This window comes from Saccoglossus kowalevskii, chromosome 22 (assembly GCF_978046115.1).
Source record: "Saccoglossus kowalevskii chromosome 22, keSacKowa6.1, whole genome shotgun sequence".
Taxonomy (NCBI): domain Eukaryota; kingdom Metazoa; phylum Hemichordata; class Enteropneusta; family Harrimaniidae; genus Saccoglossus; species Saccoglossus kowalevskii.
Window position 1 is genome coordinate 18,911,257 of NC_140662.1, and position 13,776 is coordinate 18,925,032.

General features: G+C 34.3%; 1 protein-coding gene across 1 annotated transcript in view; it reads left to right on the forward strand.

Moving 5' to 3' along the window:
• The first annotated feature begins 385 nt into the window (after nt 1–385).
• LOC102806249 (uncharacterized) overlaps nt 386–13,776 on the forward strand; it is a 59,552-nt gene continuing 46,161 nt past the window's right edge. The window contains exons 1-2 of the mRNA XM_085495930.1: nt 386–541; nt 804–900. Of these exons, the coding sequence (XP_085352056.1) occupies nt 507–541; nt 804–900 (132 nt within the window). The 5' untranslated portion in view covers nt 386–506. The remainder of the gene's footprint in view (nt 542–803; nt 901–13,776) is intronic.

Here is a 13,776-nt window from a genome sequence, read left to right on the forward strand (position 1 = left end):
CATGAGCAAATAAGATAGCATCGTTATACTGTTACTGACATTCTGTAGCTACGACTACGACTGTTGCTACAATTTTGACTTTATACGTTGGACGGAACTTTCTGAGATTCGTTCCAACACGCACTTACGCATACAAATAATAGTTGCTATGCTCGAAAAGTATTCAAAGCAGTTTTTTTAAAGGACAATGCAACCAGGTCACGCCTAATCCGAAGGACAATTGGGCCGGACTTTGTCTCCCTCGATCGCAGTTAGTGGCCATTCAGCTATATTCGGGCGAACGGGTCAAAGGTTACCTCGACCCCCTAACTCGGCATTTGACACAGAAACAGTTTATGTTTTGGGCGAGTGTCTTTTTCCGGGCACTCCCGAAAATTCTTAGGACGAAATGTGTTTAATAATGACTAATGCGTATGTCTTGCACGACTGACTCGCTCAAATGTGTAAATTGCAGATCGAGTAACTTTTATTCAAGATTCAAGGAACGTCAACTAAGTGGTTTCAATATGGCGGACATGGAAGGCCGATGTGTGCCAGAACGGTAGGTATTCTGTCGATGATATTTTAATATTTCAACGAAGATTTCTGGATCTGAGTGATGGAACTGGGTATTCGTATATTTGGTTATGTTGACGGTGAATTGCAGTGACTGTACTTTGAGTTAGCTGAAGTTATGAGGCGAGACACCCATGGCCCCGCTGTCGTCCGCACACGCACAGTTCGGTTCAACACTGTATTTAAACTTGGAACATTTCAAGCAAACTTCCATGATACAAGCGTTTTTTTGTCCGGTCTTTTTTCAGGAATGAGAGAGACGGCCCGCAGTCCCAAAAATATATAGATGACAACGAACTCAGGACGCGGGTCGTGCATGATCTTAGGCGGTCAGTATTTAAAAAGGTAAGTTTTAAAGAGTTTTTCCGTCGGTGATTATGAACGCCCTGTTAATTTGTTTGTAGGTCATGGTTGGGTGCCCTGTCAAGTTTGGACTTGGGCCGGTATATATATCTTGGCGCTTCTGTTTGCGTTTCTCTCATTGACAACACGTACCGAGTCTCGCAAATGGATGCTTACTTTTGCTACAGCGCGTACGTGATCTTAGAATTAAATTTCGCGAGTTTCGGATTCCAGTGTACGCTTGCCAAGAATCCCGTCGACACCGACCCCGGCTTCTTTGAAAATGTCGGGCATCCAAATATAGACTCAAATTTGAAGGAATGTATGATATCGTGTTACGGTGTTTACGCGGAACCAGAGAAAGCGAGGTCAAATAAAAAACAGTTATGATAGGGATTCCTATGATATATTTGGAAATATAATTTCATTGAACTACTTATAGTAAAACATCGCTGATGTTAAAGAAATGATGTCACTTGTTGGTAAAATGTGAAATTAAAATTGTCAGATTGGATTATATTTAATGCCCATTCTTAATATTGCCATGGCAACATTTTTGTGCTTTGAACTACTCACTATTTTAAAAGTTGAAGCTGCAAGAACAAAAATGCAATTGTTATGTATTCTCTGCTTATAATTGAGTCAACTTTTATGAAGTTTTCACAGTAGGGTGTTAAAATCCAAGAATGTTTGAAAGTTCACTCATACCAACTGTATTGATGTAAATGTCAAAATGTCCAGCACCAACTATTCTTATCTGATTAATTGAAATGCCATTTATTTATTTGTTTATTTATCTGTTTATTTATTTATTTAATTTATTTATTATCTAAAATTATCTGCATAGTTTTTCAATTTTTTTTTATTTATTTGTTTCTTAATTCGTTTGAAAAAAATGTTCTCTCTTTGCATATTTAATAATTAATATCAAACAGTTTGTTGATGTTTTTGTTAAACAATGGGAACATCAAAAATCTGTGAAAATAAATTCCATACAAAACGCCCAAAAAGCCTTTTCAGCAAAAATTAATTCCAGCGAAAATGTTGATTACATCCATAGAATCATGTTGATTACATCATAGAATCATGTGGCACCATGTTAATACATCATAGAATCATGTGACCTCATGTTGATTACAACATAGAATCATGTGGCACCATTTTGATTACAACATAGAATTATGTGGCACAATATTGATTACATCATAGAATCATGTGGTACCATGTTAATACATCATAGAATCATGTGGCACCATGTTGATTACAACATAGAATTATGTGACACCATGTTGATTACATCATAGAATCATGTGGCACCATGTTGATTACATCATAGAATCATGTGACCCCATGTTGATTACATCATAGAATATTGTGGCACCATGTTGATTACATCATAGAATCACGTGGCACCATGTTGATTACATCATAGAATTATGTGGCACCATTTTGATTACAACATAGAATTATGTCGCACCATATTGATTACATCATAGAATCATATGGTACCATGTTGATTACATCATAGAATCATGTGGTACCATGTTAATACATCATAGAATCATGTGGCACCATGTTGATTACATCATAGAATCATGTGGCCCCATGTTGATTACATTAGAATCATGTGACCCCATATTGATTACATCATATAATCATGTGGCACCATGTTAATACATCATAGAATCATGTGGCACCATGTTGATTACATCATAGAATCATGTGGCCCCATGTTGGTTACATCATAGAATCATGTGGTACCATGTTAATACATCATAGAATCATGTGGCACCATGTTGATTACATCATAGGATCATGTGGCCCCATGTTGATTACATCAGAATCATTTGACCCCATGTTGATTACATCATAGAATCATGTGGCACCATGTTGATTACATCATGGAATTATGTAGCCCCCGTGTTGATTACATCATAGAATTATGTGGTCCCATGTTGATTACATCATAGAATCATGTGGCACCATCTTGATTACATCATAGAATCAAGTGAGACCAGACCGTCTTTACTTTGTCATTGAATCATGTGACACCATGTAGTTATTTCCTATAGTAATATTCCCTGAAAAGATCAGTATAGAAACTATTTTGAAATTCATGGCATGTATCTTTAATCTAAAAGGCTACTTATGCCACTCTAAAAATTGAATGACACAATTCCAGTATAACACATAAACTTTGAACACCTCTACACATTTTTCAATGATTTGTTTTAGAATGTCACCTGAAACATGTGACCTTCAGACCAACCTTAAAGGTCACTCTAAACTAGGTTATGATAGGATCCCTGAACACACACACACACCTCACCTTACCATTGTATGACAGCCAATATTAAATCTTGCATATTATTTATATGGATGATGTCACAGCTTGAGGTCACATGACTGAAACTTTTTTTTTTTTTTTTTTCTCCCCGAAAGCAAGGAATTTGGATTATGCTTCAATGTGTGTGAGAATCAGACTGTGTGAGATTTATTTTAAATCAAATTATTCTGTACTTTACGGCTTTGATTTTATAATTGCGTTCTTCTGGTTATTATTTTTTTTGCATTTTTAAGATGGATAACCATTAAAACCATGGCAATTATCTAGTTAGCTTTGAAGATAAACTGGTGAACTCAGCTTTGATACTTGGTGCCTTTTTTATTATTTTATTTTATTGAATTTTGAATTAACATTTACCCTGATTAATAACATAATCATGTGTTAAGCCACAAAAAGTTGCAAGCAGGGTTCTCTTTTATTGTTAATTTTTGTTTTATTATTGTCTAGTCTAGTCTGGTCAAGTCAATACAATGAATTTTCTTCAAAAGTCGAGAACTAGATTGGTGGTCTGTGGTTATGCAATTCTAAGAATTACTCGTTTGGTGTCAATTTCTATAGTTAGATTTTAATTAATTGGATATCGTCAGACATATTGTTTTAATTCTCAGAATTTGGCTGAATAAAAAAAAAAAATTCTGGTCATTTTTTTGTAAATAACTTGCAGACACATTTATTTAATATATTTAAGTTATTAATTGTAATTAAAATTATGTTTTTATTCTAGATTTTTCATGAAAATATTTTTTTTTTTTAACTTTTTTGAAAATTCAGACTTGTATCCTAATTAAAATCTGTGATTCACATATTTTTAACTGCTACATGTGATTATCAGAAAACTTCTTGGTAAAATTATAGTAAGGATTATTATAAATGGTATACATAAACACAGTCTTTAATTTCTACCAACTCATGAACTGTAGTTCTGTATGTTTAAATTGTGCCATTGTTTGAACTAAAATTTGGGGTATATGCTATTATTAATTAGGTTTTCATGATTTGTACAATATGATTATATTTTTTGCTTTGTTCACAAAACCCAGCTAAACATGTATGGCCACTGAACTAAACACTGGTTAAACATCCATGAAAATATTGGTTTTTGACTAATTTCTTTATTGCTTTCTATTGTGAAAAGTTATCATATCTCAAAATTCATTCAGTTAATGAGTTACCACTATTGTGGGGAAAATCTTGGATGGATACTTATGGTCATCATGAACTACTGTAAATACATTAATTATTCACTGGGTTTTAATTTTGCTATTTTTGCTGATGAGTAAGATCCACTAAATTAAATCTACATGAACATGTAAAATTACAACAAGATTCCTTGTTTCTTTGACAAATTCGTAAAATTAAAACACAGTGAATATGCTCAAAACATCAAAATAGTGAAATTAAATGTCAGTGAAAATAAATGGTTTCATAGTACCAGTACTAAGAAATGTTGATGAATATTATTTATTTTTTTATCTAAAATAATGCTTTTAAAAGGTTGGTAGCTCTTGGAAATTGTCTATTTTTGCATTTTTTCAAATTGTTCATCGCCATATTTGTTAGTAAAAATAACCCATCTTTAGTTAAAAAAAATTATGATATTCTTGATATTATTATATTCAGTTCCTATGAATGACCTTAATTTCATAATGCCATTCTGATAAAAACTATTCTTCGCAACCCTGTAATGTAGTTGCAAATATGGAATATTATTATTATTAAAGTGTGTTCACGATACGATTTTAGTATGATTTGCAAATTAGAAGTACCCGGTATAATTCAGTTTAGACAGCATTGTATTACTGGTGCTTCAACACAGCAATATTGAAAGGTCTCTTGTTTATTTTTAATTTCCACAATTTTATTATGACATTTTCATAAAAAAACAGAATTCTAGTCTTAAAATAGTATTTGTTCAAATTATTAATAACAGCCCTAATAATAACTACTTACTAACAATATAGATATCCCCACTATATACTCAATTTCGATTTACAAATTTATTTAACCAAATTTGTCTTATTAGAAAGTGATAAGTATAACAAATTGACATTTATTGTATACTAGATCATTAAAATTTATGTAACCATATGTAGGATAGCATTTAAAGCGAGAGGGTCGTCACCTGCGCACGCGCGGGAATTGAGTCCCAAGCGACGATAACAACACACGCTAAAAACGCAAAGGCTCATGGGTAGACGCTTTCTTGTAAACAATGACACGCTATGGCCATCTGACGCATGCGCATGTGACGACTCCCTGCTTTAATATTACGGTAAATGTATCCCACACTGAAAAATTTTCTATATGTACATCTTTCCTGACACAAAATTGGTGAGAAATTTGTTCTTAAGCTTTTTTTTCAGTACCGGTAATCATACTATCGCGACTGAAATACAGTAGCTCGTATGTTTCGTATGCCCAGTTGCTTCATTCTGTATTGTCAAGTTACTGGTGTCAAACATTCCTGACAGATTTGTATAATACCTTATTTTCAGAAGTGATCAGAAATGTTGTTTATTACAAACAAATGTACATCTCTATACAATAACATGCACATTTTGACACTTTACACATAGATTTAGCACTAATTCGGACACACTGTTTTGCCGTATGAAATAAAATCCTGCCAGTTGAACTAAGCTGACTCTCTTCTCCAATCACAGAGTAGGGTTCTCATTGTTTACAGCCACACGAGAGAACAAAACAAAAGTGGCAGTTTCATTTCGTGCAAATTGAGAAAAAGTTAACCATGGGATTTAATTCTAAGGATTGTAGCTGAACAATAGGCCATTCATAACATTCTTGTTAACCTATTTACTCGCAAATGATTGCACTTGAGTTGGCTGATTATCTTTTTAAAGTGTCCTTTGCACTTCTCTTACTTTGCCTAGCATAGATTTGGCAACATGTCGGTTCCTGTTCCGTCCATCAGTGCGTGCCCTCTGATTATAATAATAATAATAATAATAATAATTTCATTTATTACACCATAATTTAAGTTAACAAATCATTTTAGGCTGTTATGTAATAAATTTAAAATTATTAGTCTAATTAGCTAATTAGCCCTGAGATAGTGTGGTGATATACAAAATTTATGTTCTTTTGTATTAATAATAGTTTTGATTTTGTTTATATTGTTTTCTGGTTGAAAAGTGGGGAGTACATTTGTGAATTCTGTATAAAGTATTTCTCTTTCAGTATTATAAAAATCACACCTTGTTACAAAATGTATTTCATCTTCAATTTCTGATGAAGTGCATTTTTTACAGATTCTTTTTTCTGATGGGATTTTTGGCCTTTTATGTCTGCCAACTTCAATTTGAAGTTTATGGCAGCTCAATCTCAAGTGTGACATTACTTTGATGTCTTCTCTATTATGTAATAAATGCAGATAGGGTGACGTACTGATATCATTTTTAAGGAGGCTGTATGTTCTAAGCTTAGAATCTGTTCTATTAATATCACTAATCCATAAATCTGTGTAGTGGTTCTTAGTTTTCTCTAAGAATGACTTTTTTGATATGGTAATAGGGTTTATATTGTAAATATCCCTAATTTTGTGTATGCCTTCAATCCATGAGTCTTTATAACAATGTTGTTCAAGTGTCCTAACTGCATGGTATGTGTAACTGATAGGACCATTGTTCCTAATACTTTGGTAATATTTAACAGATTGTAGCTGTATTTTTGAGATTAAATGGTAATCTCCCGAGTTCAAGTCTACAACCAATTGTGCTTGTTCTATTGTTAACATTTAGAATGTGTCTACAGTATTTTATGTTGATTTTTTCAGTTTCAGTTTTGTCCCACTTGTCTAATTTAATTGTTATTCCCCAAATTTCAGATGCATAGAGAAGTATTGGCAGTTTCAAATAGTTTTGTCTTAAGCTTAATGTTGTTTGTATTGTTCTTGTAAATGTTTGATGGCATATACTCTGTTTTCCTTGCTTTATCCGAGAGTCTGTCCATGGTGTTGATTAAGGAGCCATTTGAGCTAATAGTTGCACCCAGGTACGTGAATTTGTCAGTTTTGTCCATTGTAGTGTCACCATATCTGAATGATGATACATCTGTTTTGTGGCTGTTTTTTGAGAATATTAGAATTTTTGATTTCATCGTGTTCACTTCCAGTCCCCATTTATTGGTGTATTTATAAAGGTTGTCAAGTGATGACTGCAGACCAGTCTTCGATGTTGAGGTGAGTACAATATCGTCGGCAAATAGTAGGCTTGATATTGGTTGGTTGTCAAGTTCCGGATGATCAACTGCAGTGACATTTAACAATTCGACCAAGTCATTGATAAAAATGCTAAAAAATGTTGGACTGAGTGGGCATCCTTGCTTAACTCCATTATCAGTTTTGAAGGTTGGTGTAATTTTGTCTTTCAGTTTTACATGGAAAATAATGTTGCTGCACATGCTTTTGATTATCTTGTATATATGGCCGTTAATATTGTTTCTTTGTCATATGTTTAGCAGACCAGTTCTCCACACTGTATCAAAGCATTTTTTCAGGTCGATGAAGCAACAATACAGGTTTCTATTCTTTGATTGGTATTTTTTTACCATGGTGTGTGGTGTTAGAATATGATCGACAGTACGGTGCTTTTTCTAAATCCTTCTAAATTGTTGTCTTCTAAATATCTGTTTATTCTGTTATTCATAATCATTGCAAATAGCTTCCCGATGGTGCTGCTAGTAGAAATGCCTTGATAATTCCCAGGATTTAAGGGGTCATCTTTCTTATGGATTGACCAATATGTAATAGTTGGTGTTTAATTCTTGTATTTGTTGTACTGCCCATAATTATTGCTTCAAGTTCAAGTCTGATTGCAGTTGAGTTTCAATGAATTTCACTCTGGAGATTAGGTTATCATTACCAGTTTTTCTCCAAACTTGTTGGGAGTTGTAATGTTTTCCAGGTGTTGCAGCAATAGCTGAGTAACTGGCATCTGTTCCGTCAGTTGAAACGGTGTATGATGGTTTATACATGTAGGTAGTTCTTTCTGGATGGGCTTCAAGGTTAAAATGCTTCATGATGGCTGATTTGATGTTGTTAATAAGGATGACTGAACCCTCTGCTTTACTCACATGGATGCCATCTTTATTTAGATGAGACTGACCAATGTTTGACATACTCACTGTGAATCTGGTGGTCTTGTTGCACATTCTTTCAATTGCTTTGTTGATTGCTTCATAAGATTCCATTGTTTTCCTATTCCAAGTACTTCTTATAGTAACATCACATAGAAATAGTTTGGAATTTGGTAGTTTCTGTTGTACAGTAGATATCAAATCTTTGTAATTATCAATGATTTTTTCTATGCTGCTTCCATTATCTATGTCATTACCACCAATATTAATAGTGAGACTCTTTATGGAAAGTGGAATGTCATTTTCAAGAACAGCTTGTCTCATTGAATCAATGGTTGCTCCTCGATAGGTTAATACCATCTGATTTTTTGCTAATCTGGCATTACTGATGTTGGATGTTTGGGAATCACTCAAGATCAAATGTTCAACTCTCCTAGGGATGTTGCGAATATAACTGTGGTGAGTCTTGTTTGGTGAACTATAAACAGGCGGTACTGAAGCAGGGGGCCTCTCTTTTTGTGTAGCTGTCGCTGGAATTGGTTTATCTGTTGATCTTTGTTTTCTCATTTTCCTGGGTGAGACTACTGTTGTCCAGCCTTTCTCATTATCAGCATTCCCGTGTATGGTTATTGCAGGCTTGCTGTTGTTAATGGTATGCGCTGGTATCATTTCCTTTCTTATCGCTTCATCTAAATAAGTGTGCAATTTATCAAATCTTTCGTCGATGAAATTGAAATGCTTCTTATCAAGTTCACTTCTGAGGTTATTAATCACTTTTGTCTTATTAGATAGTTCTTCTTTCATTTGTGATAACTGTATTACATTTGTATGAGACTGTTTAATTTCATCTGTAATTGTTCTTCTTTCTGTTCTTTGCCCCTCAAGGTGTCCTTAAGGTTGTTGATCTCTTGTTTTTGTGTTTTAATTTCTTTTTCTAGAGCAGTAACATCATGGTGATTACACTTACTATGATCTGGTGATGTAAGATTTTTAAGGACCTGGTTACAACCTTCAGTGATCTTTGAGTCTAAATTTGTCATCATTGATGCTTGTGTTTGTTGTATATGTTCAAGTAGACTGATGATATCAAGAAGTGAAGACTGTGGTAGATGTGGTTGTTGTCGAAGTGGTGAACTCAGTAATTCAGGATTATTCCTGACTGGTATTCTGCTTGGAGTAACATCCTTTACTGTAGGTCTTCTTGTGTCAATTTTAAAAGGTGGATGAATGGTATCTTCATCTTTACATGACTTGCTAGGTTTATCTTTGGAGTGTCTGTTGGTCTTGCTAGTTTGTGCTACAGTGTTTGCAATTGTTTTCAGCTTCTCCTTTGTCTTGTCTTCATTTTTCTTGGATTTCCTGTCCACATCTGTCATCTCTAAAGCAAAATCTGTTGCTTTATAACGTGAGTTTGGCTGTCTTACACGCTGAGGTCTTTCAGCTATCATTTGTGACACTGTAGGTTGTGTTACCTTTAATTTAATATCTAATAACTGACTAAGTTTTTGAAAGAAAATGTTTCCATCATTAACAATCCAATTAAAGTAATCAGTGCCCTGTAATAAAACTGTACCATTCTTGTATATTTTAAATGTTACAGTTCTATTATCAGAGTTAATTAGATGAAGTTGTTCACTGCCCTCATTCTTTTTTATACAATAAATAAACTGTTCTACTGGGTAAACAGATTTGAGAGCCTGGATCCAAATATCCAAATATTAGCGTCGATTATTCCGGGAGTTCTTCTGGAAAAGTCTGTTGAGAGTTTTCGTACGAAGAGTGTGAAATAAATCAACGGAAATAACAGGGACTGGTTAGGAGGTGCAAGACGATGTTGTTGTTATTATTGTGATCGGCGGCGGCGTTAACAACAACAACGAGCCAGTATGTTAGAATTTGGAGCGCTTATCATTTATCGTAGTGTACAGGGCGTCGGTGTATGGTCGGCGGTGCTACTGGGGAGTAGACACCGTGGCGATAACTATTTGTACAGTCTGATTGGTAGCGGTCGTTCAAAGGGGTGGTGAGGATGGGAAGTGTAAATACCCGGCGAGGTGTCAACGATGGAATTGTAAAGGGAGATAGAACAAAAACTAAACTAAACGACAAACAGGGGATCGGTTTTATGGGGGCGGGACAGCTGTTGAGCAGCGGTATTTTTGAACGCAAGTCTAGTAATTGGCGGGAGTAAATAAAATGAAAAAAACGCGAGCATGTTGTTGAAACGTTATATAATTGAAAGGGGGTTGACTGAAACGTGGTTAAAGGGGAGAAAAAGTCGAAAATGCGGTAAATTTGGGGATCGAAAGTGTGGGAGAAACGAAAAAACGAAATACTGGTTCGGGAGCGGGCGCGAATCGTCCAAAAATGAATGGTAAAGTGGCGTAAGACGATTGGGGTGAGCCACTTTGGGGGTTAGAAGTGATTGGAGTCAAAAAGTATAAGTACCGGGGTTGGTGGGAGGACGGGAGAAAATTTGGCGGGAGTTTTATTAGCGCGGGAAGCGCTAGTTTTGGTTGTAGTGTAAGTAAGAAATTAAGAAAGGTTGGAACTAAATAGGGGGACAATTTACGTGAGTCGAATGGTGTAACTACGGGAATTTTTTAGAGGGTGGGAGGTAGTTTTGGTTGTAGTATAAGTTCGAAATTAAAAAAGGTTAGAATTTAAAGTGGGGACAATTTATGTGAGTCGAGTGGTGTAACTACGAGAATTTAGCAAGGGGGCGGGAGGTAATTTAGCGGGAGTTTATTAGCACGGGGAGCGCTGATTTTGGTTGTAGTGTAAGTTCGAAATGGAAAAACGTTTGAACTAAATAGGGGGACAATTTATTAGTGTGAGTCGAAGGGTGTAACAACGGTAATTTAGCGGGAGTTTGTTAGCGCGGGGAGCACTGATTTTGGTTGCGATGTAGGTTCGAAAGTTAACAACGGTTGGATTAGAGAGTGGGGACAATTTATTTGCGTGAGTTGAAAAGTAAAAGTACAGGAATAATTTGGAGGACGGGGAGAAATTTTGCGGGAGTTTATTAGCGCAGGGAGCGCTGGTTTTGGTTGTAGTGTGAGTTCGAAATGGAAAAAAGGTTTGAACTAAATAGGGGGACAATTTATTTGTGTGAGTCGAAAAGTACGGGAATTTTTTGATGAGGGCAATTTATTTGTTTGATTATGTAATCTTCTTTTGTTCGCTAAATTGTTTCTGTGGAACTGAGTGTGAGTGAATGTGTATGTATTTTTTGCTGGTGTGTTTTAATTCTCTCTCCTTCAAGACCTGTGATGACTTCTGAACTTTCAGGGTTAGACACTCTACAATATGAAATGTCTTATTGTTAACTTTTTTATTTGTATTTTGATTATCAAAACAAACAACCCCAGGGGAGCGCTTCCACTGTGGAACTTTCAAAATTTCAAGAATTCTCAGTTTAAATTTTTCATATTTTACTAGTTAGCCACATTCATTTAAATTGCAACACCCCGATGACATTAACGCTGATATTTCTGAGTTAGTGTGTTATGATCGTTACTGGATACTACTGTCCCCTCTTGTGATATTGCTGGTAAATTTTAACAATGTGTCAACACCTCAATTCATCAATGTCCATAATATCACTCACTCACACCAAAATCACCTATCCCATTTTGATTAAATTCCATCCACAGATTATAAACTTGTATAAAATATGATTAAGTTTTGGTACAATCTTTTTCAAATAAAATAAAATATGCACATGTCATTTCAGGCATATTAATTAGCTAGTCTGCATATAACCGTTGTAATTTTTAACTTTTGAAAAAGTTACAAGCATAATATAATTCAATTTTTTTAAATAAATTGTTTGTATCAGTTTATAGCAATATGTATATAAATAAATGAATAGAATTGTAATTAAAAAAAAATCACAAAATATATGCTTTAATTTCACAAACACTGACTTGTGTTTTATATGTTTTTCTTTGAATTACACCAATTCAGTGGTATCTCTTTCAAATCATGCATGATGGTGAGAATATAATGCCACTTAATCTGTTCACCACCAGTTCCTCTTTTCATCACAAATTCACAAATTAATCCCGTTTATAGTCTGCACTTTCCTTCAGAAGATTGAGACAAAAATAGCAAAATTTTTAGCTCCGCTGTCGACTTTGTCGAGCGGATATTATCATATGAGTGATTGTCCGTCGTCGACTATGTCAATGTTTTACTTTTTCGACTTCTTCTTGAAAACTACAAGCCTGAATGCTTTGATACTTGGTGTACCGTATATGTACCTTGGGTAGACCTCTCTTAGATTTGTTCATTTCATGATCATATCTTCAATTCAGGCTGCTTGCTTGAGTAATAACTAAAAATTGTCTCAAATTTTGTCTGTTAGTTTTAAAATTAGTGTTCATTTCCCAAAATATGGAAGAATATAAAAAAAAAGTGTAGAAAAATTTGGGTCGAGAAAGTCTGGTGGTGAAAAGGATAAACTTTCTGTGTGCATATTAATTAGCAAATTTGCATTAATCCTATTGTATCAATGAATAGAATGTTTCAATTAATATACTGTGATTTATTTAATTTTAGCTGATAGAAGCAAGTCTGGTTGCTACATTGAATTTTAGTTCACAGATTTGTCATAAATTTCATGTACTTTATCGCTGGGTTATATTTAATTTTATACTATTTCTCCCATCTGCTAAAATAACAGTGATATATTTCAACTGAAAATATTCTGTAGTATGTCACCTGTCTTAGTCTAATTGATATTATTTATACTTACCGGTATTTTGGTTAACAACAGTGTTTGAAATTTCTGAAAATTTTGTTTCAGACACCAGGACAGGTAACTTTCAAATCAGCTCTCCCAGAAACTTACAAGCCCTATTTTAAAATTATTTTAAAATATTTCTGTTTTCATTTCAACAAAGTATCACAAAAACTATTCAGAGAAACACACAACGAATAATTTTCTTTTATTTATTTATTTTTTCATGATCTTTGTATCACTTTATCTAATATATTGATATATTATATTATAATTTAGAAATAGCATTTTTAAACTTTTGTTGAAGGAGACAATGAAACAAATTTACCAGTCCACACGGCATATACGTTTTAATTCTTACAACAGGGAAATTACCAATCTCGAAAATAAATGTGGACAGGGAAACTGAACTTAATCAAATTGTGCTCTGTTTTTGGAAGACTATTAATATCTCAAAAAGCACAGGATCTCACACAGGTCATGTCTAGTTTTGTATTTTCAGGAACCAAACCCACCCTCTCAACTGTCGTAATACAAAAATGACATAGATTATTGCATTCCAGCATAGCAAGGTGTGGATATCGAGTGGTATTGAGAGATCCTTGATTACAATTAACGGTCCACTTCACATCTTACAGCCGTTACCAATGGTGGTATTACACGATTAATTTATTGTATTCAACTAGAGTCATAG